The sequence below is a fragment of the Leucopleurus acutus genome, assembly GCF_964270905.1.
Source record: "Leucopleurus acutus genome assembly, chromosome: 5".
Classification (NCBI taxonomy): Eukaryota; Metazoa; Chordata; class Mammalia; order Artiodactyla; family Delphinidae; genus Leucopleurus; species Leucopleurus acutus.
This window is the reverse complement of record NC_139147.1, coordinates 59,765,033-59,790,933: the sequence shown is the minus strand read 5'-3', so window position 1 is coordinate 59,790,933 and position 25,901 is coordinate 59,765,033. Positions and strand designations below refer to the sequence as shown.

At 50.2% G+C, this 25,901-nt stretch overlaps 1 protein-coding gene across 4 annotated transcripts in view; it reads right to left on the bottom strand.

The window, feature by feature from the left end:
- The window catches only part of BOC (BOC cell adhesion associated, oncogene regulated), a gene marked incomplete at both ends in the record, with an annotated part of 40,283 nt that overhangs the window by 1,495 nt on the left and 12,887 nt on the right, over positions 1-25,901 (bottom strand). Inside the window, 14 exons of one of the 4 annotated variants that reach the window (XM_082840205.1) lie at positions 673-749; positions 931-1,166; positions 1,940-2,152; positions 4,306-4,428; positions 4,693-4,798; positions 10,339-10,520; positions 11,755-11,961; positions 12,332-12,442; positions 12,850-13,012; positions 16,406-16,713; positions 17,782-18,054; positions 18,413-18,706; positions 19,024-19,167; positions 20,946-21,092. In XM_082840205.1, coding sequence (XP_082696331.1) covers positions 673-749; positions 931-1,166; positions 1,940-2,152; positions 4,306-4,428; positions 4,693-4,798; positions 10,339-10,520; positions 11,755-11,961; positions 12,332-12,442; positions 12,850-13,012; positions 16,406-16,713; positions 17,782-18,054; positions 18,413-18,706; positions 19,024-19,167; positions 20,946-21,092 — 2,584 coding nt within the window. The remainder of the gene's footprint in view (positions 1-672; positions 750-930; positions 1,167-1,939; positions 2,153-4,305; positions 4,429-4,692; positions 4,799-10,338; positions 10,521-11,754; positions 11,962-12,331; positions 12,443-12,849; positions 13,013-16,405; positions 16,714-17,781; positions 18,055-18,412; positions 18,707-19,023; positions 19,168-20,945; positions 21,093-25,901) is intronic. The other 3 variants (XM_082840206.1, XM_082840207.1, XM_082840208.1) reach the window with 3 other exon arrangements.

Here is a 25,901-nt window from a genome sequence, read left to right as displayed (position 1 = left end):
AGGCGGAGGGGTGAGGCAGGGGCAGCGTGGGCCTGGATCCCACTGCCCTGGATACTCCCGTCGGGGGCAGCAGAGCTGGGCAGGGCTCAGGCGGGGCAGGGGCTGCTCCCCTTTGGACATCAAGAGGTGCCACACCATCGCTTCCACAGGCAATTCTAGTCTCCTTCCATGTGACTCCATGCGTGTCCTAAGTACATGAGAGGACGTGGGGCCTATGGGCAGAGCCAGCTGGGTGGGGCTGCTCTGGCCTGAGAAGCGAGGGAGGAATTGCTGAGCAGAAAAGGCATCATAACTGCAAACACAACAACTAACCCCCTTAGGCTAAGAGTCCAGGGGAGGGCTTCCCTGGTGGCGCAATGGTTGAGAGTCCGCCTGCCGATGCAGGGGACGCGGGTTCGTGCCCCGGTCCGGGAAGATCCCACATGCCACGGAGCGACTGGGCCCGTGAGCCATGGCCGCTGAGCCTGTGCTCCGCAACGGGAGAGGCCACAGCAGTGAGAGGCCCGCGTACCGAGGGAAAAAAAAAGAGTCCAGGGGAGCAGTTTGTCAGATGAGGGGATCGTGAGTGAAGCACTTGTGCTTACCTCTCAGTGATCCATGCTGGGTTTGAGGAACTAGTGAGAGAGCGAGTGCTGGGGCTCAGGGGTGGAAGGCAGGGAGGGGCCTGGGTACCTGGGAATCTGGTGACTGGGGGGGTCACGTCCACTGCCAAGAACGGTCTGCCTCAGCGTGCTGTCAGTGTCATCCTGCTGCTCAAACGAGGAACGAGAAGGTCACGTCAGAGAGTCCAGGTAACTTCCCCATTCGTTGTTCAGCAGGCCCAGCAGCCCGGGATTAGAGGCTAGAAGGGAGGGAGCCTCAGGAGGTGGCCCGGCCACGCCCTCCATGGTGAACCGTCCCTGCGTGCCCACACTCCCAGAACTACGTTACCTGCTGAAGCTCCCCTGGGCGGCGCTGCTGAGGCTTCACGCCTGGGTAGCCCATGGCAGCTGCAGGGCAGGCCGTGTTCACATGTACCCCATTGGTACAGGCCCGTCCGCTGGTGCCACTGAGGTAGGGCTGCCCATTGGCTCGGTGGCCTGGGAGCCCTCCCAGTGGTACCATAGTGTATTGGCAGGAGGAGGGCAGAAGGGCACTTCGAGGAAAACCCAGGTCTGTTGTATGTTCTGGAAGAACAGAAGGATAGAGCTACGCTTAGGTCAAGGAGGCCTGGGGCAGCTTGAAAAAGTCCCATGTGAATCTCAGAAAACTCCTGAGGACTTAAGGTCAAATGAGGTAGGCGGGGAGTTGACATCGCGCCAGGGTAGAGAATATTCTTTCTCTCGGAAAATTCTTCCTGTCTCCCACTTCTTCCTAACATCTAGACGTTTTTTTTTTTTTTTTTTTTTTTTTTGCAGTAGGGAGAGGAGACACAGGACCAGGATTTGGGAGAATGAAGTGGCAAGTTAACACAAGGGACAATATTTAAATGAAGCAAGTTGACCAGATGTGTTACCGTCTGAAGCAGAAATCAGTGGATAAATCAGATTAACCTAGGATTAGGGGGAAAGCTCGAGGGAGCCACAGACCTAGAGAGGCGGGAAGAGGCAGGGTCAACTGAAAGTATGAGTACGTGGTCAGAGCTTGAGACAGTACAAGAAAACAGAGCCAGCTAAGTACTGAGCTCCAGGGATGCAGAGAACACAGACCGACTCCCACTTCATCCTCTCTAGCTGCCAACGTCTATGAGACGAAGGGAAGGCCCCATCTGTGAGCGATCTCTGACTCTCTCCAAGCCCTCTGGGGGACCCACCAGGAACTTGAGCTCCCATGAGTGTGAAGCAGGGCGCCTGGGATCCTGCCCTGGGCAGAGGCCTCCTTAGGGACTGGGAGACCCCTCCTCCCCTCACCCCCACCCCAGGCTCCTTCCCCTTGGGGTTGAGGACGGTCATTCACTCACTTTGCTTAGACCAGGCCCTCCACAAGCAGAAGGGGATGAAGGCAACGATGATGAGGACGATGGAGCCCAGGACGACCCCGACGATCAGGTAGGGCAGGTCGCTGGAGCGGGCCACCATGGCCCCTGTGCCCACCGGCCGCTCTATGGTTTCATGGGGTGGTAGCTGTGGCGGGGCCAGAGTTGGGGGTGGGAGTCGACCAGAAGACTTCCGGGCTGTTAATTGGGACAAAACTCACATCAGCCTCTATTTCTTTCATGAAAAATAGGAAAACAATATCCTGATTCCATGGGTGTGAGAAACGGGGTCAAACTTGTAAGACAGGGCCTTCGGATGAGTGTGGTGTCCAAGCTCAGCGTGAAACTGACATCTAAGGTGAAACTGGGCGTCGCTGAAGACACCTGAGCCTTATACTTCAAAAAACACCCTGAGATATTTGTGGACCAAGCACTAGGGGCAGACTGGGTCTTTGGGGGCAGAAGTGGTATAGGGGTTTTCTAGAAGCATAGCTGGGGAACTCTGGAAGAAAATATAATAAGTACCTGAAAGCAGAAAGAACTGGGAATGGAAGAACTTCCCCGTGAATTTGCTATTCCTGGGTGCATTGAGAGATGTGAAGTCGTAGGTCTGAGCTGGGGTGCAGAGCAGGGAGACGGGGTTCGGGGCTCACTAGGACTGACAGTGCTAGAGAAATGCCAGTCCAAAAGTTTACGAGGTGGCAACCTCGGCATCTGGCTTTTGCTGTTATCAGGATGTATCTGACATCGTTAACTCCTTTTCGCAGCCGTCCTCCCCCATGACTTTCTGATACTACAGTCTTCTGGGTTTCCCGTAACCTCTCTGCCGCTGCTGCTTACATTTCTCTCTTCTTGCCCTTTTCTTCCTGTCTTTGCCTCAGACACTGAGAAATCTTCTAGTCCCTCTCAGACTACACTCTGTCTTCTTCTTCCCTCTATTCCCATGATTTCAGCCTACATCCCAGTGACTGCCAAATACCCTTACCCAGGGTCCTCCCTGGGCAGGAGACCTGTTTCCCTCACGGGACACTTGCATTTCAACGTCTCAGAAGAATCAGACTCAGGTACGCCTCCAAGTGGCTCACGTTGTTCCTTTCTTGTGGAAGCGAGTTCCCTGCTGGCTTTTCCCCTTTTCGATAGATGGCACGACCACCTGTGTGGTTCTTCAAGTTCAAAACCTCAAGGTTTACGCTGAACTCCTTTCACTCTCTCCCAGCCTCAACACACTATCAGTCCCTGGTCCTCCCTACGCTCCCTCACAAAAGAGGCTCAAACCCACCCCTTCTCTTCACCTTTCCTTCGCGGCCCCGGTTCTCTCCCCTCAGCCCATTCCTGCATAGTCACCAGTGACCCTTCCTGACAAACAAATCCAACGACGACCCTTCTCCACCTCACAGCCCACAGGGTCCCTGGTGCCCGTGGCCTCTTCCCTGAGCACTGCCCTCTCTCGTCCTTCCAGTGCCACATCCTCCCGCCATGTGGAGCTACGTGAAGGCTTGTCCTATGCCCCAGGCCACTGCCTCCACCCTGCTGAAGGTTCAGTCCTTCCAGAAGACCAATGTGAAGGCTGTGTGAAGTCTCTGTTCTTTGCCCCGGGCACTGTGCGTGTCCCCTGACATGGGAATGCTGGCTGTGTGTGCATCTGCCCCTTCACTGTACGTGACAGAAGAGGGCAGGAAGGGCACACGGGAGACACAATGTTGCCGTGACAGGAAAATGGATCGTTTTCTTGGCTCTATCCCTGTTCCTCTGGGATCTTCTCCTGATTACATTTTTTTGCAATACACCTTTCAGTATTTGCAAAATGGAAACGATATCTATCCACTTGACCGATGTGCAAATATCAAGTTATTATATGAATATATTTAACGTGTTTTAGTGCAGGGAAAGAGTCTGGGCTTGTAGTTGGACAAACTTGGCCCAAAGTGTGCTCCACCGCTAACCAGCTGTGTGACCTTGGTCAAGGTATAACATGTCCTCATGCTCAGTTTCTTTCTTTTCCCATGGGGTTGTAGTTAAATTAAGTAAACTAACCAATGTGAGTACCAAATGTTACTGTAGGAATAAAGCGTTTATAGAAAGCTCCCAACTTAAGAGTGGGTTCTAACGCACGAGTTCACGTGTGAGTTAATTCCCAAGCTCCATGAAACCGTCATGATGGCAGCCCACTCGTACTTAATATGGAGCACAGGCAAAAGAAGAGAAGGGTTAAGATGACAAAGTTTGGGGATACTTGGAAAATAAGGAGTCATTCTGGAGAAGAGATACCCAGCATGGCACACAGAGCAGTGACGTTGCCCTAGTCTGCTGGGAGGAGAGCAAGAGGAGATCAGAGAACCCAAAGAGATCACCTTTGGTTTCACAGATCATCACGTTGCTGAACTCACTCTCCCCTCCTTCGTTGAAGCACTGCATCTTAATGTCATAGGAGGTCTCCGGCTGCAGGTGGCTGATGGAGTGCCAGTATCTATCCCCTGGGAAAGACAGAGAGAGAGTCAGCGTGATGATTATGCATGTGGCTTGCTTGGCCCCCACTGGAGGCAATGTTCTAGGTGCCCACCATGTTCCTGTTGTCCCATCACCATGGAACGAAGCGTGTGGGTTTATGAACTCCATGACCCCAAGTTTGTCCAGAAAGAGCCAACGATGTGGGGCAGGCCAGCCCACGTTTTCCACTTTCACCAGCTCCTAGAGCCCCTTGCCAACAGAGGAAACCATCTCACACACGTGTTTCTCACCTTCCACCATATCCTTCTTGTAGTCACTATCATTGTCACTGTCCGTGGGTCGGTAATAGATATAAAAGCCATGGATTGGGGTGTTGTTGTTACTTGCTGGAATATACTACAGGGAAGAAAGAAGAAACAAGTTGACAATGGAGCAGAGAAATCATCGTGTGATCAAAACCACTGGGGGATGGAAACTTTACCCTGGCCTAGAGTTTAAAACTCACTGGAGACCCCGACCAGGGGTTGGGCCTGGGCCTGCAGGGTGGGGACATAAAGTCCAGGACGCTGGAACACCAGAGAATTCCCGGGCCCAGGGAATATTAATTGGCGTGCACGTTCCTGAAGGTATCCATATCAACACCAAGACACGACCCCACACAACTGCCTGCAGGCTCCAGTGCCAAACACCTCACACCAAACAACCAGCAAGACAGGAACACAGGCCCACCCATCAGTAGACAGGCTGCCTAAAGTTGTACTAAGTTCATAGACACCCCAAAACGTACCATCTGATGCAGCCCTGCCCATCAAGAGGGAAAAGACTCAACTCCACCCAACAGAGCACAGGCACCAGGTACTCCCACCAGGAACCCTGCACAAGCCCCTGGACCAACCTCACCCAGCAGGGGGCAGTCAACAGAAACAAGAACTACGACCCTGCAGCCTGCAGAAAGAAGACCATAAACAAAGTAGGTTAGACAAAATGAAACGACAGAGAAATACTCTGCAGACAAAGGAGCAAGGTAAACTCCCACAAGACCAAATAAATGAAGAGGAAATAGGCAAGCTGTCTGAAAAAGAATTCAGAGCAATGATAATAAAGATGATCCAAGATCTAGGAAACAGAATGGGGAAAATACAAGAAACATTTAACAAGGACCTGCAAGAACTAAAGAAGAAACAGTGATGAACCACACAATAACTGAAATGAAAAATACATATGAAGCAATCAACAGCAGAATAACCAAGGCAGAAGAACGAATAAGTGAGCTGGAAGATACAATGGTGGAGATAACTGCCAAGGAACAGAAGAAAGAAAAAAGAATGAGAAGAATTGAGGACACTCTAAGAGAGCTCTGGGACAACATCCAACACACCAACATTCGAATTATAGGGGTCCCAGAAGAAGACGAGGAAGGGAAAGGGCCGAGAAAATATTCGAAGAGATTATATTTGAAAACTTCCCTAACATGGGAGAAGAAATAGTCAACCAAGTCTAGGAAGCACAGAGTTCCATACAGGATAAACCCAAGGAGAAACACACCGAGACACATGTTAATCAAACTAACAAAAATTAAATACAAAGAAAAAATATTAAAAGCAGCGAGGGAAAAGCAACAAATAACCTACAAGGGAATCCCCATAAAGTTATGAGCTGATTTTTCAGCAGAAAATTTGCAGGCCAGAAGGGAATGGCAGGACATATTTAAAGTGATGAAAGGGAAAAACCTACAACCAAGATTACTCTACCCAGCAAGGATCTCATTCAGATTCGATGGAGAAATCAAAAGCTTTACAGACAAGCAAAAGCTAAGAGAATTCAGCACCACCAAACCAGCTCTACAACAAATGCTAAAGGAACTTCTCTGGGAAGGAAACACAAGAAAAAGACCTACAAGAATAAACCCAAAACAATTAAGAAAATGGTAATAGGAACATACATATCTATAATTACCTGAAATGTAAATGGATTAAATGCCCCAACCAAAAGACAGACTGGCCGAATGGATACAAAAACAAGATCTATATATATGCTGTCTGCAAGAGACCCACTTCAGACCTAGTGACACATACAGACTGAAAGTGAGGGGATGGAAAAGGATATTCCATGCAAATGGGAATCAAAAAAGCTGGAGTAGTAATACTCATGTCAAACAAGATAGACTTTAAAATAAAGACTACTACAAGAGATAAGGAAGGACACTACATAATGATCAAAGGATCAATCCAAGAAGAAGATATAACAATTGTAAATACCTATGCTCCCAACATAGGAGCACCTGAATACATGAGGCAAATGCTAACAGCCATAAAAGGAGAAATCGACAGTAACACAATAATAGTGGGGGACTTTAACCCTCCACTTACACCAATGGACAGATCATACAAAATGAAAATAAATAAGGAAACACAAGCTTTAAATGACACATTAGACAAGATGGGCTTAACTGATATTTATAGGACATTCCACCCGAAAGTGGCAGAATACACTTTCTTCTCAAGTGCTCATGGAACATTCTCCAGGATAGATCACATCTTGGGTCACCAATCAAGCCTCAGTAAATTTAAGAAAACTGAAATCATAGTCAGCATCTTTTTTCCAACCACAATGCTCTGAGATTAGAAATCAATTACAAGAAAAAAAACTGTAAAAAATACAAACACATGGAGGCTAAACAATACGCTACTAAATAACCAAGAGATCACTGAAGAAATCAAAGAGGAAATCAAAAACTACCTAGAAACAAATGACAATGAAAAGGCGATGACCCAAAATCTATGGGATGCAGCAAAAGCTGTTCTAAGAGGGAAGTTTATAGCAATACAGTCTTACCTCAAGAAACAAGAAACATCTCAAATAAACAACCTAACCTTACACTTAAAAGCAACTAGAGAAAGAAGAACAAACAAAACCCAAAGTTAGTAGAAGGAAAGAAATCATAAAGATCAGAGCAGAAATAAATGAAAAAGAAGTGAAGGAAACAATAGCAAAGATCGATAAAACTAGAAGCTGGTTCTTTGAGAAGATAAACAAAATTGATAAACCTTTAGCCAGACTCATCAAGAAAAAAAGGGAGAGGACTCAAATCAGTAAAATTAGAAATGAAAAGGAGAAGTTACAACTGACACCTTAGAAATACAAAGAATCATAAGAGAGTACTACAAGCAACTATATGCCAATAAAATGGACAACCTGGATGAAATGGACAAATTCTTAGAAAGGTATAACCTTCCAAGACTGAACCAAGAAGAAACAGAAAATATGAACAGACCAATCACGAGTAATAAAATTGAAACTGTGATTAAAAACCTTCCAACAAGCAAAAGTTCAGGACCAGATAGCTTCACAGGTGAATTCCGTAAGACATTTAAAGGAAGAGTTAACAACTATCCTTCTCAAACTCTTCCAGAAAATTGCAGAGGATGGAACACTCCCAAACTCATTCTATGAGACTACCATCATCCATCCTGATACCAAATCAGACAAAGATATCACAAAACAAGAAAACTACAGGCCAGTATCACTCATGAACACAGACGCAAAAATCCTCAACAAAATACTAGTGAACAGAATCTGACAGCACATTAAAAGGATCATACACCATGATCAAATGGGGTTTATCCCAGGGATGCAAGGATTCTCCAATATATGCAAATCAATCAGTGTGCTACACCACATAATTAAAGAATAAAAACCATATGATCATCTCAATAGATGCAGAAAAGGCTTTCAACAAAATTGAGTACTGATTTATGATTAAAAAAACTCTCCAGAAAGTGGGTATAGAGGGAACCTACCTCAACATAATAAAGGCCATATATGACAATCCCACAGTAAACATTATTCTCAATGGTGAAAAGTTGAAAGCATTTCCTCTAAGATCAGGAACAAGACAAGGGTGTCCACTCTCGCCACTATTATTCAACATAGTTTTGGAAGTCCTAGCCAAGGCAATCAGAGAAGAAAAAGAAATAAAAGAATCCAAATTGGAAAAGAAGAAGTAAAACGGTCACTGTTTGCAGATGACATGATACTATACATAGAAAATCCTAAAGATGCCACCAGAGAACTACTAGAGCTAATCAATGAATTTGGTAAAGTTGCAGGATACAAAATTAATACACAGAAATCTCTTGCATTCCTATACACTAATAATGCAAAGGCAGAAAGAGAAATTAAGGAAACAATCCCATTTACCACTGCAACAAAAAGAATAAAATACCTAGGAAGAAACCTACCTAAGGATGCAAAAGACCTGTACTCAGAGAACTATAAAACACTGATGCAAGAAATCAAAGATGACATAAACAGATGGAGAGATATACCATGTTCTTGGATTGGAAGAATATTGTGAAAATGACTATACTACCCAAAGCAATCTAGAGATTCAGCGCAATCCCTATCAAATTACCAGTGGCATTTTTTATAGAACTAGAACAAAAAATGTTACAATTTGTTAGGAAACACAAAATACCCCGAATAGCCAAAGCAATCTTAAGAACAGTGAAGCTGGAGGAATCAGGCTCCCTGACTTCAGACTATACTACAAAGCTACGGTATTCAAGTACTGGCACAAAAACAGAAATATAGATCAATGGAACGGGACAGAAAGCCCAGAGATAAACCCATGCACCTATGCTCACCTAATCTATGACAAAGGAGGTAAGAATATACAATGGAGAAAAGACAGCCTCTTCAATAAGCGGTGCTGGGAAAACTGGACAGCTACATGTAAGAGAATGAAATTAGAACATTCCCTAACACCATACACAAAAATAAACTCAAAATGGATTAAAAACCTAAATGTAAGACCAGACACTATAAAACTCTTAGAGGAAAATATAGGCAGAACACTCTATGACATAAATCACAGCAAGATCCTTTTTGACCCACCTCCTAGAGAAATGGAAATAAAAACAAAAATAAACAAATGGGACCTAATGAAACTTCAAAGCTTTTGAACAGCAAAGGAAACCATAAACAAGACCAAAAGACAACCCTCAAAATGGGAGAAAATATTTGCAAACGAAGCAACTGACAAAGGATTAATCTCCAAAATATACAAGCAGCTCATACAGCTCAATATCAAAAAAACAAACAACCCATCCAAAAATGGGCAGAAGACCTAAATAGACATTTCTCCAAAGGAGACATACAGATGGCCAACAAACACATGAAAAGATGCTCAACATCACTAATTATTAGGGAAATGCAAATCAAAACTACAATGAGGTATCACCTTACACTGGTCAGAATGGCTGATTCTCAATAGAAATAGAGACATAGATGTAGAGAACAAATGTATGGATACCACGGGGGAAAGGGGTGGGAGGGAGGAATTGGGAGATTGGGACTGACACATATACATTATTGATACTATGTATAAAATAGACAACTGATGGGAACATATTGTATAGCATAGGGAACTCTACCCTAATGCAGTGTGGTAACCTAAATGGGAGGGAAGTCCAAAAGGGAGGGGATATCTTTGTGTGTATGGCTGATTCGTTTTGTTGTGCAGTGGAGGCTAACACAACGTTGTAAAGCAACCATACTCCAATAAAAATTAGTAAAAAATTCACTGGATACCCTGACAAACATTTCTGATGATCTCACCAAGGCTCTCTGGACAGTGCTGTAGCGATCATTCATTATTTTATTTAGCCTAGGAGTCCCTAACTTTTGGAGACAAGAAACAAATGGTCATTTCTTCAAAGACTTAAGTCCCGTCTGAAGTTTCCCGGGTATTGTGAGGTTGAGTCCCTCTGGCCCAATTCCCAGGTACGAAGGTGGAGGAACACTTAAAGGGGTAGCAGCCTAGGATGAGCCAAGGGAGAAAGGTGATTCCTTCCTGCCCGGGCTGCAGCGTCCAGCTCCCACCTAACATGGAGCTCAGCGCCGTCTTCCGCTGCTGGCTGCACCAGGCCACTTACCATCCACTTGAGCATGATGGTAGTCTCGTTGACGGCATCGGTGAAGGTGATGTAAGGGCCTGCCACGGGCCTCTCGTACACACGGCCGCTGTAGCCTGACACAGCATAGGGCCGGGAGGGGGCGCTGGGCTCGCTCTCCCCCAGCATGTTCAGAGCCCGGACTCGGAACTTGTAGGAGGTGCCTGGGGAGAGACACTCACTGAACCTGGGGGCTGGGAGACACCATCTCCCTCCCCTTCAGCCCATCCAGGCTCAGGACCTGGAGGGATCTTTTGGGCAGCCCTTCCCCAAAAGCAAGCCCCAAAGGACTTAAGCACTCCTACCCTCATTAGAAAGGAGCCACACAGAGAAAAGGGAACCCTCTTGCACTGTTGGTGGGAATATAAATTGGTATAACTGCTACGGAGAACAGTATGGAGGTTCCTTAAAAAACTAAAAATAGAGCTATACCATATGATCCTGCAATCCCACTCCTGGGCATATATCCAGAGAAAACCATGGTCCGAAAGGATACATGCACCCCAATGTTCACTGCAACACTGGTTACAATAGCCAAGATGTGGAAGCAATCTAAATGTCCATTGACAGAGGAATGGATAAAGAAGATGTGCTATTTATATACAATGGAATATTACTCAGCCATAAAAAAGAATGAAATAATGCCATTTGCCCCAACATGGATGGACCTAGAGATTGCCATACTGAGTGAAGTTAAGTCAGAGAAAGACAAATATCATATGGTATCCCTTATATGTGGAATCTAAAGAAAAAAAAAAAAAAAGATACAAATGAACTTACTTACAAAACAGAAACAGACTGACAAGGGGGGGAAGGGTGGGGCGGGGGAGGGATAGTTAGGGAGTTTGGGATTGACGTGTACACACTGCTGTATTTAAAATGGATAACCAACAAGGACCTACTGTATAGCACAGGGAACTCGGCTCAATGGTATGTGGCAGCCTGGATGGGAGGGGAGTCTGAGGGAGAATGGAAAGATGTATATGTATGGCTGAGTCACTTTGCTGTGCACCTGAAACTATCACTACATTGTTAATTGGCTATACTCCAATATAAAATAAAAAGTTTTAAAAAAAATATTATGTAACCTGAACGGGAACAGAATCTGAAAAAGGATATAACTGTGCTGTACACCTGAAACTAACAAACCATTGTTAATCAACTCTACTCCAATATAAAATAAAAAGTTTAAAAAAAAAAGAACGCACCACACAGGAGGTGGCTTGGGACCAATTATGGAGAGAGGGAGGGAGAAGGAAGGCCTTGTGGGACTGAGGTAACACAACCAAGAGTGGCCACAGGAGCCTGGTGGTGGGTGGACGACAAGCAGAGAGAAGACCCCCCCAAAGCTTCCCTTCTCCTCCAGGGGACCAGGGAGGGCAGTGGCCAGGGCCCTACCTTTCTCTAGGCCTGTGATCTCCACCGAGAGCCGGGAGGGAGGGATGGCACTGGTGGCCAGAATCCAGTCCCCCACTTTCTTCAGCTTCTTGTACTCCACTCGGAAGGACTGGATGGGGAAGCCGCCGTTCCCACGCGGAATCCAGGTCACATACACTGAGGTCTCAGAGGCCATGGAGATAGTGGGCCTGTCTGGAGCTTCTGGGGCTGCAGGAGACCATACCCAAGGGAGGAAGGAAGTGGGAGGAAAGGACGTGATGAGAAGATGGTTGCAATGTGACTAGACCTGGCCTGTTCCTGATGGGGGCCAGCTTCACCCCACAGCCCTCACGCCCTGGTGGCCGCGTCAGATCTCCCTAGGGCTCTCTAGGTCACTCTCGTCCTGGGAGGAGCCCTTGAAAAGCTCCAATCCATATCGCCTCGCTGTGGTTAACTGGGGAGAGGCCAGGAAAATGTCACAAGGACTCCGGGACTCAAGACCGCATTCAACCTGCAGCAGTGAGCCTTCTGAGGCGGTGGACCTGGTTCCAGTTCTGACTGCTCGTCACTCCCGCCCTCGGGGCTGCCGGGGGCTTACGGGACAGGCGGCCGTGGTCCGGCTGGCTGCTGCTCTGGGGGCTGGCTCCAGGGTCATCTCTCTGGATCTGCTGCTCTTTGCTGGCCACGATTTCAGGTTTGGGTCGCCGTCCTGGGTAGAAATGGGTTGAGATCAGCACGAGAGGGAGTGTGCATTAGGTCTCTCTTTCCACACAGTCCTTTCCGCCTGAAGCTCTGCCAGGGGGTCTGACAAGACCATGGAAATAATAGAGGACATTGGAAGTGTGGTCTGAGTTCCAGCTCTGCCCGACAGTCGTGAGATTGCACGTGGCCCCCGAGTGTGAAAGGGGCAAAGGGAGGCCAGAGGCCAGCTGGTGCCTGTCCTGATACGAGGTGGGACCTCAGCCTAGGCATGCAGACCAGAGGGAGGCAGGAGCTGAAAGGAAGATGAAGTTCAAGGTGAAAAGCTGGGGCAAGGTGAGCAGGACGCCCACCTGGCCTGGTAGGACCGCTCAGGCCCATGGAAGCCCCAAGCTGGGGGCAACGTTGGACCCTTACCAGTTCGGAAGGTGACCATGGCCGTCTGGCCTTCGCCTGCACAGTTGTAGGCTGCCATCTCTACTTCATACAAGCTCCCAGGGTCGAGTCTGGTGAGGGTCAGGCGGTGCTGGCTGGCTGGAATGCCAGAGATGGTCCAGTCGTCAGAGGAGTTTGTGACCTGCTGGAGAAGGTGGCTGGTATAAGGACCGGCATCTTGGCCTGGAGCTACAGGTGGGCTGTAGGTTGCAAGGAAAGCAGAACTGAGCCCAAGAGGACAGAAGAAAGGTAGGGAAAATGGGCCAGGTTGGGGGAAAGGTGGCCCTACAGAAGGCAGACCGTTCCTGCTGGCTCTGGGACATCCATCCTTGCTGGGACTCCCTGACCCCTCATCTAATGATCTCATCAAAACTCTGTAGGGAGGGTCAAAATGCCCAGCCGACATTGCTGAGAGTTTCTCCAAAGACCTTCTCTCTCTTTCTAAAAACCTCCCTATCGCTTCCCGGCCTTTTGGCTAAGATCAAGTGTAAAAACCTCCTATTTAACTTTCTTTCTCCTCGATCTAATTAAACCAAACAAACACAGTACCTTTAGTTTATATTCTAATGAGCTGATGATGAGGATGATAAAAGCAGCAGCATCATAGAAATGGCCATGTTTTTTGAGCGCTTACTAAGTGCTGACTAAGCACGTTGTATGCACCAGAACACGCCTCCACGACAACAGCCCAAGAGATGGGTGTTAATACTGTTCCCACCTCACAAACACGGAGACTGAGGTTTAGAGAGATGAGTAATTTGTCTAAGACCACATTGCCAGTGAGCACAGAAACCCTGACTTGACTCCGGAGATCAAACTCATCATCGTAACCTACCCTAGAAAGGAAGTCTGGGAGCCAGAAAATCCTGGGTTCAAATCTGGGTTGTGTCTCTTACCACACACAGGTTACCAGCTGTGTAACCCTGAGCAAGTTCCCTAATCTTTCTGATCCCTAAGCTTTTCTTTTCTAAAATGAAGCAAATAAAACCTCTCAGGTTACTCTGAAGTTTAAATCCGACGATTCACGTGACGTGTCGAATGCTGAAGCTGGCACACAGTAGGTTCCCAACAAGGACATGCCGCGCCCCCTCTTCCTCCGCTCGGTGAGGATTTCATCCTCCTTTTTCTGCTCCTGCCCTCAGGCCTTGCTTAGAACTTAAAAGCCGTGGATGAACTGTAACCATTAGAGATTAATCTTTAATGGCTTCAAATTCCTGGCTCTTTAAAGAAAAAAAAAAAAAAAAGGAGTTCCAGGCTTCCGGACAGGCGTTGCTGAGAGGTTGCTTCATCTCACCCACCCACCTTTCAGGACACAGACTTCACTGCTAACTGTGCACATCTCCGCGAGCCTGCTGGGGCCTGAAGCTGTGGTTTGCTGAAGGAATTAAACAGCTGGTAGGAAAAGCTCTTATCCCCAAGCAGAATATTTCAAAATAGAACAAAACCTACTATTCAAGGGACAGGGATGGTCTGGGCTCATTCATGTCAGGCTTCCAGGACTTGTTCCAAAGGGAGAACTTTTTACAAACTGAGAATCCCCAGTGGTGCTGGAAACCCAAACACAGTAGCCCAGGGTCTGCAGATGCACCAGGAAATGAAAGCTGGCTTCATGCATGTGAAAGAGTGAAAATGAGTTGAATTGACTCCCAGTCTCCAGCAAGAGGGGAGGGGCTGAAAAAACACAACCCAAATGCTGAATTTTGCTTTCAAAATCCTTTCTTGTGTGATGATCTCGAAGACACGTTAGTCCCTCAAGAATGAAACTGCTTTCAAGACATAATTGTGCCTTGGCAACGTCCACCTAACAGCTCCAAGTGCCCCACGGGCCAGAGGCGAACAGAAGCCAGACCCAGCGGGGCACCATCGTCTCACTTCCCCTGTGCCCCTTTTCTCCCTCTGCCTCCTAGCGCTGGCCTCACTTCCACTGGGCTCAGAAATGAAAATAAGAAATGGAACGGTAATTAGTCACTGTCACGCATACTGAGAGGGTGAATGCGGCCTCAGCCTGGCGTTTCCGGATCACCTCGTGTGGCCTTTGCCAGCCTGCCTCTTGGTGAGGCCGTTTCATGGCCACCTATTGGCCCGAAAAATATTATTCTTGCTCTCATGTTGGTTCCTGCCTCCTGGGGACCACGAGCATTTGGCCCGCCCTGATCTTTGTCTCCAACTCTGCAGATGGAGGTGTCCAGTTACACGGGGAAGTGAGGATTAGGACCAGCCCTGCCCATAACCTGGGTTGAACAACACGGCTTTTTGTTAAAAACTCATCCACCCCCTTTGCTGGCTGCCTATGAAGAGGCCAGCAGGCCGAGGGTTAATTAGAAACTGCCCCCTCTCGACCCCCACCTAGGAGGCGGCTTTGCCTTAGGTGCCTCTGTGGACCTGTCCTGGACGGAGGTCTCCTCGGAGAGCGTGTTAAGGGGAAGACCAGAACAACGGGGCTGTCGGGGTCCGGAGCAGGGGCACAGCTTCTGCACAGGCGGCACCTTTCACTGAGTTTCGCTGGTTTTGTTTCTTTTTGGAGACGGAGGCAAGTTGATAAATGCTTTTCGTTCCGCATTCCTATATTTTCCGTATTTTCTACCAAGTGCACATGGTACTTTTGTTAGCAACAACTAAAGAGATGCATAATAAAACCTGGCATTTATGATACACTATTACTTATCAAATAAGATTTTAAAAATCCATTAAGAATAACTTTCTACTGTCTAATGGCCTTAGGAAAAGAACAGCATGCACCTGGGATAAACAGAAATGTTTTCAAGGATATTTTCTTAAGGGGAATTTCATGTCCTTCTCCCCTGAGGGGTCACAGCAGGTGAGAGTGCAGCCTTGAACGGGGGTTGCGGGGGGTCGGGGTGGGTGGCAGCCCAGGGGCTGCGTCCTGTCTCGGAGGGCAGAGTGTCTAAGAAGGTGGGCCGGCCCAGCTCTGTCCCCGGATCCCTCCCTGAGAGCTCCCAACACATCCACCTGGACAGACCTCCTCCTGCCAAGGAGAAACAGCTGAGGTCTGAACAACACGATGTACTTTTAGTTCAAAGGCCTGCTTGTCAGAGCTGAGCCAGGAGGAATCCTGAGAACTGAGGCGGTATTTGGTAGCCCTCAGAGAAAACACCTGCTCACAGATATTTGTTTTCCTGGCTCTGAAGCTAGCTTGCCACGCCCGGGTTCCTGCAGGTAGGCACCAGCAGAGCTTAGATTCAAAACAAAACAAAACATCAACAACAAACGGCAGAGGGGAGGACTGGGGTGGTCATTAGGGAGCCTACGAACTCTCCTCGGGACTAGAGGCTGGTGTGCGAGGCTCAGACCTGGAAGCACACCCACGGCTTCTTCCCGGGCCTCTTAGGGCCCCAGATGCCCATCTCACAACCAGCTTCCTGGGAGGTGGTGGGAAAGCACGCCGGAGGGATCAGAAGGTCACGATCAGCAGCAGCTACGACTCATCCAGGCTTCAGGAGCTCAAGGGGAGATGGCCAGCGGGCGGAGGCCCCTGCCCAGCCTCAGCGAGAGGCAGGCGTAACGCCAGACACCATACCTTGCGGTGTTTCACCACATAGTAGAGGATCGGTGCCCAGCCGCTGCCCTCGTGCCGAGGCCGCCACACCAGCTCGTACGAGTCAGTCTTGGAGGTGCGGGGCGAGCTGAGGATGACAGGAGCCTCGGCGGGGGCCGCCTGCCCCTGCTCTCCCAGGCACGGCCAGGGCGCTGGCTGCGCCGACGCCAGCGGCCTCAGGGCCCCTGGGTGGCCCTTCGGCATCTGGGCAGGGCTTCCGGGTCCGGGCGGGGGCACAGGAGGTGTGGCAGTGGCCGGCTTAGCATCCCGCCATGGCCTCAGGGTGGTGCCTGGAGGACAGAGCCGGAAGGAGAAGGTAAGGAAGAGCCCCTAGTCCCCTGGCCACCTGCTGAGCTGTTGTCTCCATGGAGAAAACAGGGAGAAGTCAGAGGGAAGGGCTGCCAGGGCAGGAAGAGCCCCTGGCTCAGGACGTGAAGTGACCATCAGCCCACTGGACACACAGCCGGGCTCCGTGGGGGTAGAGGGCTGTGCCCCAGCCTGGCCAGGAGGGAAAGGCAGCCGGACGCCCCTGCCCGGGCTTCTCGCCGCCGGCTTGTTTTCCTGTGTCTGCACCAGGTGCGTCTGAGCGAACCATCTCAATTTGCTCCTGAGGTGCAGGAGCCTGCGTCCTTTTTCTCACATTCTGTGTGGGTGTGGGGACGTGTCCCCTTCACTGGGGGATCCACACCATGGGACAGTGTGGGCCTCTCCCTGCTCCACTGCGGGGACCTGGAGGTGTGAACTGTGAATGTAAATACGTCTGAGACTCTCAGAGGCAGGAGGGGTCGCTCCTCCTTCAGGAAGCATCCACAGACTCCGCCAACACTAGTTTCTGCTGCCCGACCTCCTGCGCAGGAGGTCGGCTCCTGATACAGATGAGTCAGCATTACTCCTGGCTGTATTTTTCTCCAGTTGATTCTTCGGTAAGTTTTATTTCCTCCCTAGGAAAGGTAGGGTCTCTGCATCCCCCTCATTGCCTAGCCCAGTGCTGAGCAAATAGCAACTGCTCAATCCATGTAGATGTCAACTGAAAGGAATCAAACTAAGAAAGACAGAGGTGCTTTCCTTTGTACTAGACCAGTGGCTGTCCAGCTGGGTTCCACGGAACTCTCGGAAACCACAGGTTCTGCAAACTAATTTAAAAGTTTTTTTTTTTTTTAAATACGGTATTTAAATGGGTCATCTGCACTACTGAAAATCTGCACTTCTGACTTATTAGGAAGTCAATGTAAATTTAAACTTACAACTAAAAGCCACTTTTACTTATTTTATATACTGGGGTTTTAAGCTGGATTCCATTTGAGAAAAGGGTTCTATAAACGTTCAGCTGGAATCTCAGACCCTTGGGCTGCACTCACCCGGCCTGGCGGTCCTCAGCTGGACCACAGCGTGGGCGCTCCCGACTTCATTCTCGGCCATGCACTGGTAGACGCCTTCATCCTCGGGCCCTACACTGACCACCCGCAGGGCCCTACGGGACAGTCGGAGGCGCTGGCTGGAGGTGAGGGGCACGGCGTTCCTTAGCCACAGCACGGAGGGCGGGGGGTTCCCTCGCACCTCACAGGTGAGCTTGGCGCTCTGGCCCCAAGGGATGACCAGCTGGGACAGCTCCATGGTGACCTCGGGGGGTTCTGCCAGGAAACCAGAGCAGAGGTAAGAAAGGCTGAGCCCTTCCGTCCAGGCCCAGACAGGCTGGGGAGGGGACTGCTGTTGGGCAAGGCTCCCTCCTTCCCCATGACGTTGGTAGAGGAGAGAAAAGGTCCCATGTCTCCTCCATCAGAGTCTTGACAGGGAAGGGCTACCGGGCCCCTACACCCTGGCCCCTGGGATCCAAGGCCTCCTACTCTCTCAGTTCTCCTCCATCACTCACTTGGCACGTGACCTCTCACAAGGCACGTGACCCTGTCTGAGCCTCAGCTTCTGAGCTTCTAGAGAGGCCGTGCAGATAAGAGAAGGCCCAGGAGAAGAAGGACTACAGAAGACACTCACCGAACACCTGGACGTTGTAGAGGATGACCGCGGCCCCGGGATCCCCAACCCCGTTGTCAGCCATGCAGCGGTAGGTCCCGGAGTCCTCGTCACTGGTGGTGTCGATGAGGAGGTTGCTCAGCAGGAAACGTGTCTTGTTGTAGCTGGCAACACTGGACCCATCCTTGGCCCACGTGACCCTCGGGGGTGGGATCCCACCGGCCACACACTCCAGGATGAGACTCTGGCCTTTGGTGACGACGATGGTCTGGGCCTCTGGCGGGTAGATGATGCGGGCAGCCTCAGCAGTGGAGCCTGGAGGGGCAAGGAGAGGAAGGACAGCGTGTAGGACCAGGACTGGGCGCAGAGGATCCCCTCCGCCCTGCCTCAGGTGGCCCAGCCCCAGGCGGTAGCCTGGAGACTGTGGATTTGGAATCAAACAGCTCTTCAGGGGCTTATGACCTATGCCAAGTGGGGCAAGATACTAATTCCCTTGGGCTCCCCAAGGTCCTCCTGCAGAGAGCTATCACGAGGAAGAAGTGAGACAGCAGTGCAGCAGTAGCATCAACACAACACATGCCGCATGCCCCTCCGGCCCCAGCCCCCCTCCGTCAATGAGACCCTCCCCTTACGGCGCACGCGCAGCCTGTCACTGGTGCCCGAGGTTTTCACTTCCTGGGTCACTGGGTTGTAGGCAGCGCACTTGTACATCCCCTCGTCCTCCTGGCTGGCGTTCACGATCTGCAGGTTCCCCGACGGCATGATCAGGTAGTTATCTGAAGAGAGGACAGGGATGAATGTGGGCCCAGAACACTGCACTCAGCAGCTCCCGCCAAGGATCGGGGCAGGTAGGGCCCACGTCAGAAGTCGTATACCTGAACTCCAACACGCCCAAACTGAAAATGCTATTCTCCCCATAAAACCTCACACCTAGTGGGGCGGAAGTGTCGGGAGTGACACTAACCAACCAGCTAACACACTGGCTGGCTGACACCCCACCACCATCCCAAGTTCATACATGGGTCTGTGGAAGAGCATTTTATAACTTTTAAGGGGGCCTGGGTGCCATGGCAAGGAGGCAGGATTTGGGATCTGCCAGACCTGGACGCCAGCTCTGGATCTGCCGCATACTAACTGTGTGATCCTGGGCAAGTCCATTAACCTCTCAGATCCTGTTTCCTCATTTGTAAAACAGCATGACGTGTGCTGCCTCAGAGCCATTTGTAAGGACTGAGAGGCCCGTGCTGCACAATGGGAGATGAGCTGATCATTCCTGCAAGCCACCAGGAAGGAGGGAATTGACTTTAGAATTTCCCATCAGTCTCTGTCATGGTCACAGCTCTGAGCCATCTCACTGTTGAATTTCTGCAGCCAGGGAGGGATATTCTAAGCCCCAAGCCCCACCCTCTCCATGAATACCACTGAAGCCCTTCCCCCTGCATCGCTGGCCTGCTAGGCTCTGTCTGCTTCTGGACCAGGGGTGCCATGGGGGTGGGGTCCCAGGGCTGAGTTCAGCTTCTTTCCACAGGAGACAGATTCACAGCGACTCACAGTACACTTGGTGACCGGGTTGGTGTTTAGCTTCCTGGCAGGCAAAGCGCTGGTCATCAGCTTTGAGCTTCCTGGTGGCCTGCCCTTGGCAATCTGGATGTCCCTGCAGTCTAGGCTCATTGAGTCTGGTACCTGCCTGTCACTGGGCCGCCCCAGGTGTGAGCTGCTTAAGGCAAATGCCAGATGGAAAGGAAAAAAGCCCTTGACTCTTGTGGGATGGGCAGGCCTTCTCTAGGGGCTACTGCCAGGCTTCTGCTAGGGACAATAGACATTCATACTCTCCTCAGTCTTCGGTTATTTCTGAGTGGCAGGATTAGGCTTTTTGCCCTTAAAAAAAAAGTTTTTTGTATTTTCTATAGTAAACATATACTCCCCTTTCATAACCAGAAAGTTAACAAAGATATTTTAAAATCTCTAGGACATTTAAAAAGGGACACATTTTGAAGTGTCGGGTCCAGCCATAGGGTCTACTTGGCCTTGGGTGCAGGTCAGTTGTGGAAAGAAGCTGACTTGGCCTTGAGAGAGAGCTTCTCTCCCTGCTGGCACTCTGTGGACGAAAGCTTGGTCGCCGCTGGACCAGCTGTCATGTCCACTTAGCAGGAAGCTGTGACTGTTGAGAGGTTGCGTTACCAGCTCTGCTGTGCGGGGGAAGAGCCCCGTCTCCCAACAGGGAACCCCACAGCTCCAGGAATGTCTGGTATGTCAGGCAGCCCTCCTGTGTGTGCCTGGTGGCGGGGAGCTTGCACAGGGAGAGTCTCAGCCCTCATCTGATGGCAGCAGCTCAGCAGCATCTGCCAGGGCCTCAAAGGATGAAGAGACTCCTCGCGACAGGTTCACGGGACCTCCACAACGGAGGCCAATCCCTTCAGGATCCCGCAGGGCTAAATGTCAGGGCAGAAGACAGCTGACGAGCACGGGGAGGGGCTGCCGGCGTGGCGACCGGGGTTTGGGAAGCGCTGCAGAGACGGCCAGCTTCCCTCCTGGCCCCGGCCGCTGGGCTCACCTCTGGAGGCCTCCAGCCACTCGTGTTTGACGCTGTATCGGACTTGGGCTTTGGGGTGGCTCTCAGGAAGGTGACAGGCGATGACCGCCGTGTTCCCCTCATCCACTTCAATGACGTGCTGCACGTCTAACTTGAAGTCCTGGAGATCTGGGGAGAGAAGGGAAGGGGCCGGTTGGGCCTCGATGGAGGAGAGAGGCAGACAGTGCGACATTTCAGGGTGGGCTTCAGGGTGGTGCCTCAGTGTCTTTGGTCACAATCAACAGCTGCAAGAAGCTCACACACTGGGGGTGCTCTGGGGGCGCTCTGAGTCCTTCCTCCCACCTTCTGGTGTCTAGAGGAGTTTACAGGAGGGAACGTGTGGCCCGCGTCACTGCATGGGGAGCTCAGCTGGGTGTACATAAGCTGAGGGGGCGGGGTGTAGAGAATTCCATGAAGTGGTGCGGGTGACGCAGACCAGCCTCTTTTGTTACACTGACATGGGGGCAAGTTGGCTAGGCCCATCGGCCCCACCGAGCCTGGCTGGAAATGGGTCACAGTCAAGGCACAGATGTCCCGGCACAGCTCATGGAGACTGAAAGGAACAACAATAGGGAATGCTTCTGTCTGTTTTCCAGTTCAATCAAGAATCGCCTTCTCCTCAGACATCCACAGGGAAAAGTGAAAGGCCCGAGATTCTGCTCAATTGCTAACCGTGGTTACAACCAGAAGGCCGATTCCTGCTACCCAGGAGCTACGCAGTCCTCCCCAGTATCCTCGGGGACTGGCTCCAGGTGCCCCACTAAAATCGGCGGATGCTCAAGTCCCTTATACAAAATTGTGCTGGACAACAGTTGCCGTCGGCCTGCCGTATCCTCGGATTTTCCACCTGCAGATTCAGAGAGCCGACTACATGTCGTGTCATGGCTAATTCTTCCTCAGGGCTAAGGATGGGGATCTGTGGATGCCCGAAGGATTTTCTAAGGCAAAGAGGGATGTCCCCAGGGTGGCTTAATGGCAGTGGAATGCGGGCGAGCCGAGGGTCCTGACGCCAGGCTGCAGTCTCTCCTGACTTAGCTCAGTGGCAGGAAGACTGGGATTTAAACTGGAGAGGATGGAGATCCATCTGGAACCAAAGCAGGATGTTTCCTAAACAATCCAAAGGTCCAAACAACAAAACTCTCTGAGCCAAATCACTGCCGTGGCTGAACAAATCGGGCCATTTGTGCAACAAAACCGCATTCCAAAGTTGGTGTTCAGGATTGTGGCTGCATTTAATTTAAGAGAGGAAATAAAACTAATAGAGAATACGATAAGAGGGATGAAAATATTTACCCAGACACTCTCTCCATAAAGGTACTCAGAAAGCCCTGGAGGCACCATCTCAGTGCCGACCACACCACATTCTGATTCCCAGCGTAACTGCAGTTCACAGCAAGACTCCACCTGCCTGTGCGGTTGGTTCCCAGACAAGGCAAAAGGAGCGGTGGGAATCAGGTTTCTCACAGAAGACGTGAGCTAATTACCAAAAACAAACTGCTGTCACCAGAGGAGAGCTCGGTGATCAAGGCACTCAGGGAGGTCAAGAGGTTTCCCATTTGATGGAACTTTCCAGAAGTTCTTAGTCAAGCCAAGCCAGAGCAGGGGAGGAAGGCCCTTTGATTTCTGTGAAAGGATCACTGTCCCCTTGATTCCAATATTCGACTGTGAACTTTTTAGGGGCAGGGACCAAGTCTTCTTCATGTATGTGTCCTCTGAACCTAACCAGCGCCTGGCGCAAGGAGATGCTCAGTGAATGCTGAATGGCCGATGAGTGACTATCTTGGAGCTGGGCCACTCAAGTCAGGTACAAGATGCCCACGCATGTTGCCTGTGAACTCAAATTTCATAGTTGAGTTGGGTCTACAGTACGAGCTCAAGGGCTTAGCACAACAAATTTTCCATGAACCTCTTATCCAAGTGTGGCCAACCTTTATCTAAGTTTGGATATTTTGAAAATAGCATGTTTCTTGAGTGATCACTTCCAGGGTCACAGGAAAAATAGGTGTAATAAATGTGGAATAAGAAATACATGCTGTTGGTCGGGACAAGGTGGCAGAGTAGAAGACCTTGAGCTCACCTCCTCCCACGAGCACACCAAAATCACAACTAACTGCTGAAGAGCCATCAGTAGAAAAGACTGGAACCTACCAAAAAGACATATTCTACATCCAGAGACAAAGAAGGAACCACAACAAGATGGTAGTAGGGGCACACTCGAGATATAATCAAATTCCATACCCCCAGGTGGGCAACCCACAAACTGGAGAATAATTATATCACAGAAGTTCTCCCACGGGAACAAGAGAGAGTTCTGAGCCCCATGTCAGGCTCCCCAGCTTGGGGGTCTGGCATCGAGAGGAGGAGACCCCAGAACATTTGGCTTTGAAGGTCAGTGGGGCTTGATCGCAGGAGCTCCACAGGACTGGGGGAAACAGAGATCCACTCTTAGAGGACACACACAAGGCCTTGTGTGCACTGGGACCCAGGGCAAAAGCAGTGACTTCATAGGAGCCTTGGCCAGACCTACCTGCTGGTCTTGGAGGGTCTCCTGGGGATGCAGGGGGTGGCTGTGGCTCTTTCTTGGGACATAAAAGCTGGCGGCGAACGTATCGGGATTACTCATCTGAAGGCTGACATCTTGCTTGGGCCATTAGCACCAAGACCTGACCCCGGCCAACAGCCTGCAGGCTCCAGTGCCGGCACACCTCTGCCAAACAACCAACGGGGCAGGAACACAGTCCCACCCATCAACAGACAGGCTGCTTAAAGACTTCCTGAGCACACAGCCACCTCTAAACACGCTCCTTGACACAGCCCTGCCCACCAGATGGCCAAGACCCAATTCTACCCACCAGTGGGCAGGCACTGGCACCTCCCACCAGGAAGCCTGCACAAGCCTCTAGACCAGCCTCACCCACCGGGGGGGCAGACACCAGAAGCAAGAAAAACAGTCACATAGCCTGCGGAACTGAGTCCAAAAACACAGGTCTGGACCCACCCTGGGACCAGCTGGTCCCTGGCCACCAGGTGACGAGAGGGGAGTGTACTGCTGGGATACACAGGACATCCCCTACTGAGGGTCACTTCTCCATGGCTGAGAAACACAACTAACCTTCCACATACATAAAAATACAAATAGAAGTTTAGACAAAATGACACGACAGAGGAATATGTTCCAGATAAAGGAACAAGGTAAAACCCCAGAAGAACAACTGAGTGACGTGGAGATAGGCAATCTACCAGAGAAAAAGTTCTGAGTAATGATCGTAAAGATGATCCAAGAACTCGGGAAAAGAATGGATGCATAGAGCAAGAAGTTACAAGACGTTTTTAACTAAGAATTAGAAAATATAAAGAACAACCAATCAGTTGAAGAATAACTGAAATGAAAAATACACTAGAAGAAATACATGCTGTTGACCAAGTAGTGTGGCAAAAACAATGACAGAATGCCTGATTCATCTCTACGGCCACAGTTTGCTTTCCAGGCTGAACCAGTGGGTCCTGGGGGTCAAGGTGAGCTCTCTCATGGATTCCTTCCTTTGGGTGGGTGCAGGGCCTTCTGGGCTTTTAAAGAATTATCTCATCGTTATTTAATTTTGTGTTGGTGATAACCAACACAAACTAAGTTGCAAATTCCTAGCGGGCAACCTATTAATTTTGCACTCCATGCCCCCGCCCCAAGCCTCACTGCACCGTCTTCAGGATGCACCATGCTCACTTAGTCCTTGTTGAGTGACTAGTTGGGAAGGCTGTGCCCAAGGCCAGCTTGGTGGGCGTGCACGCTGTGCAGCTGTGCCGGGCCCTGCGCTTGGAAGACTTTCCCTTTGTACTGAGCCCCACAGAATATGGAGCCCAGTCTCGGCTGAGCCTCTCAGCCAGGAGAGCGGATGTGTTTTCTCCCAGAGAGAAGGGAGGGTGGACTGCCTGGGCTCAGCGTGTTCTAGCTGGATGTTGCTATCTGCTTTCCCAAGCAAGGCACTTCAGCAATGCAAAGGTCTTAACCCTCCTCAGCACAGGGTGTGCCCTACCTGCCGAGTCAGGACGCTCCCCACAAAGTGAGCCGTGAGCGATCGTGAGCTCAGGGGCACCTGGAAAATTCGTCAGTCACTGAGAAGCACTCCCATGCACGCTCTAATAAATCTAAAAACGACTCCACCAAGAGTTTGAGTTTTTGCTTCACCCTTCTTCTTTACCTCGTTCTAAGAAAATCTGCCTCAAGCAGGAATGTACTTAAGCCTAACAGATCATTTTGCAAGAAAGATGTGAGCAACGGAAAGGAGTCTGGGATCAGAACGCCATCTCCAGCTTAGCCCTTGGCTTCTGCCCCATTGTAACTGAGGTCTTATCCGTGCACGGAGCACGCTGTCCTCCATGTACCACCTCACTGCCCCAACACTGGATAACACTATGCACTCCCCCTTAAGCCCCTCTTGGTGCCTTCTGCACGCTCGGACAATCCACTGCTGCCTTGGAGACAGCAGGCTGTGTGTGCAGTAGCGGGGGCACTGGTCAGCCATGGCCCCTCTGTTCTGATGCCTACATGTGCACGACAGCCCATGCGGGCAGGACCCAGGACACCCCAGCTGGGCTTCCAGCGCCCCACAAGGGCCGACTGGCAGGCGAGCCTCCTGGCTTCAAAACAAATAAGCAGCAGTTGGGTCCTTGGCCCTGTCCCCCCAAAGCTTAAGCTTTAGCTGTTGCTTCACTAGACAAATGCTCCCAATTTGGCTGCTGGAGCAAAAGTTGAGTTTCACTAAAAAGGGATCAAAGGCAGAGTAATGAAGTGATGGACGATCTGAAAATCGGAGCACCCCCTTTTCTAGCAGTTCTGGGCAGGAAGGAGGCCAGGCAGGGGCAGAGGCTTTGTGATCAATAACACTCTAATCGGCCACCAGATGAGAGGCAGATGCGGGGAGATCTCGTTGGCTGCATAGG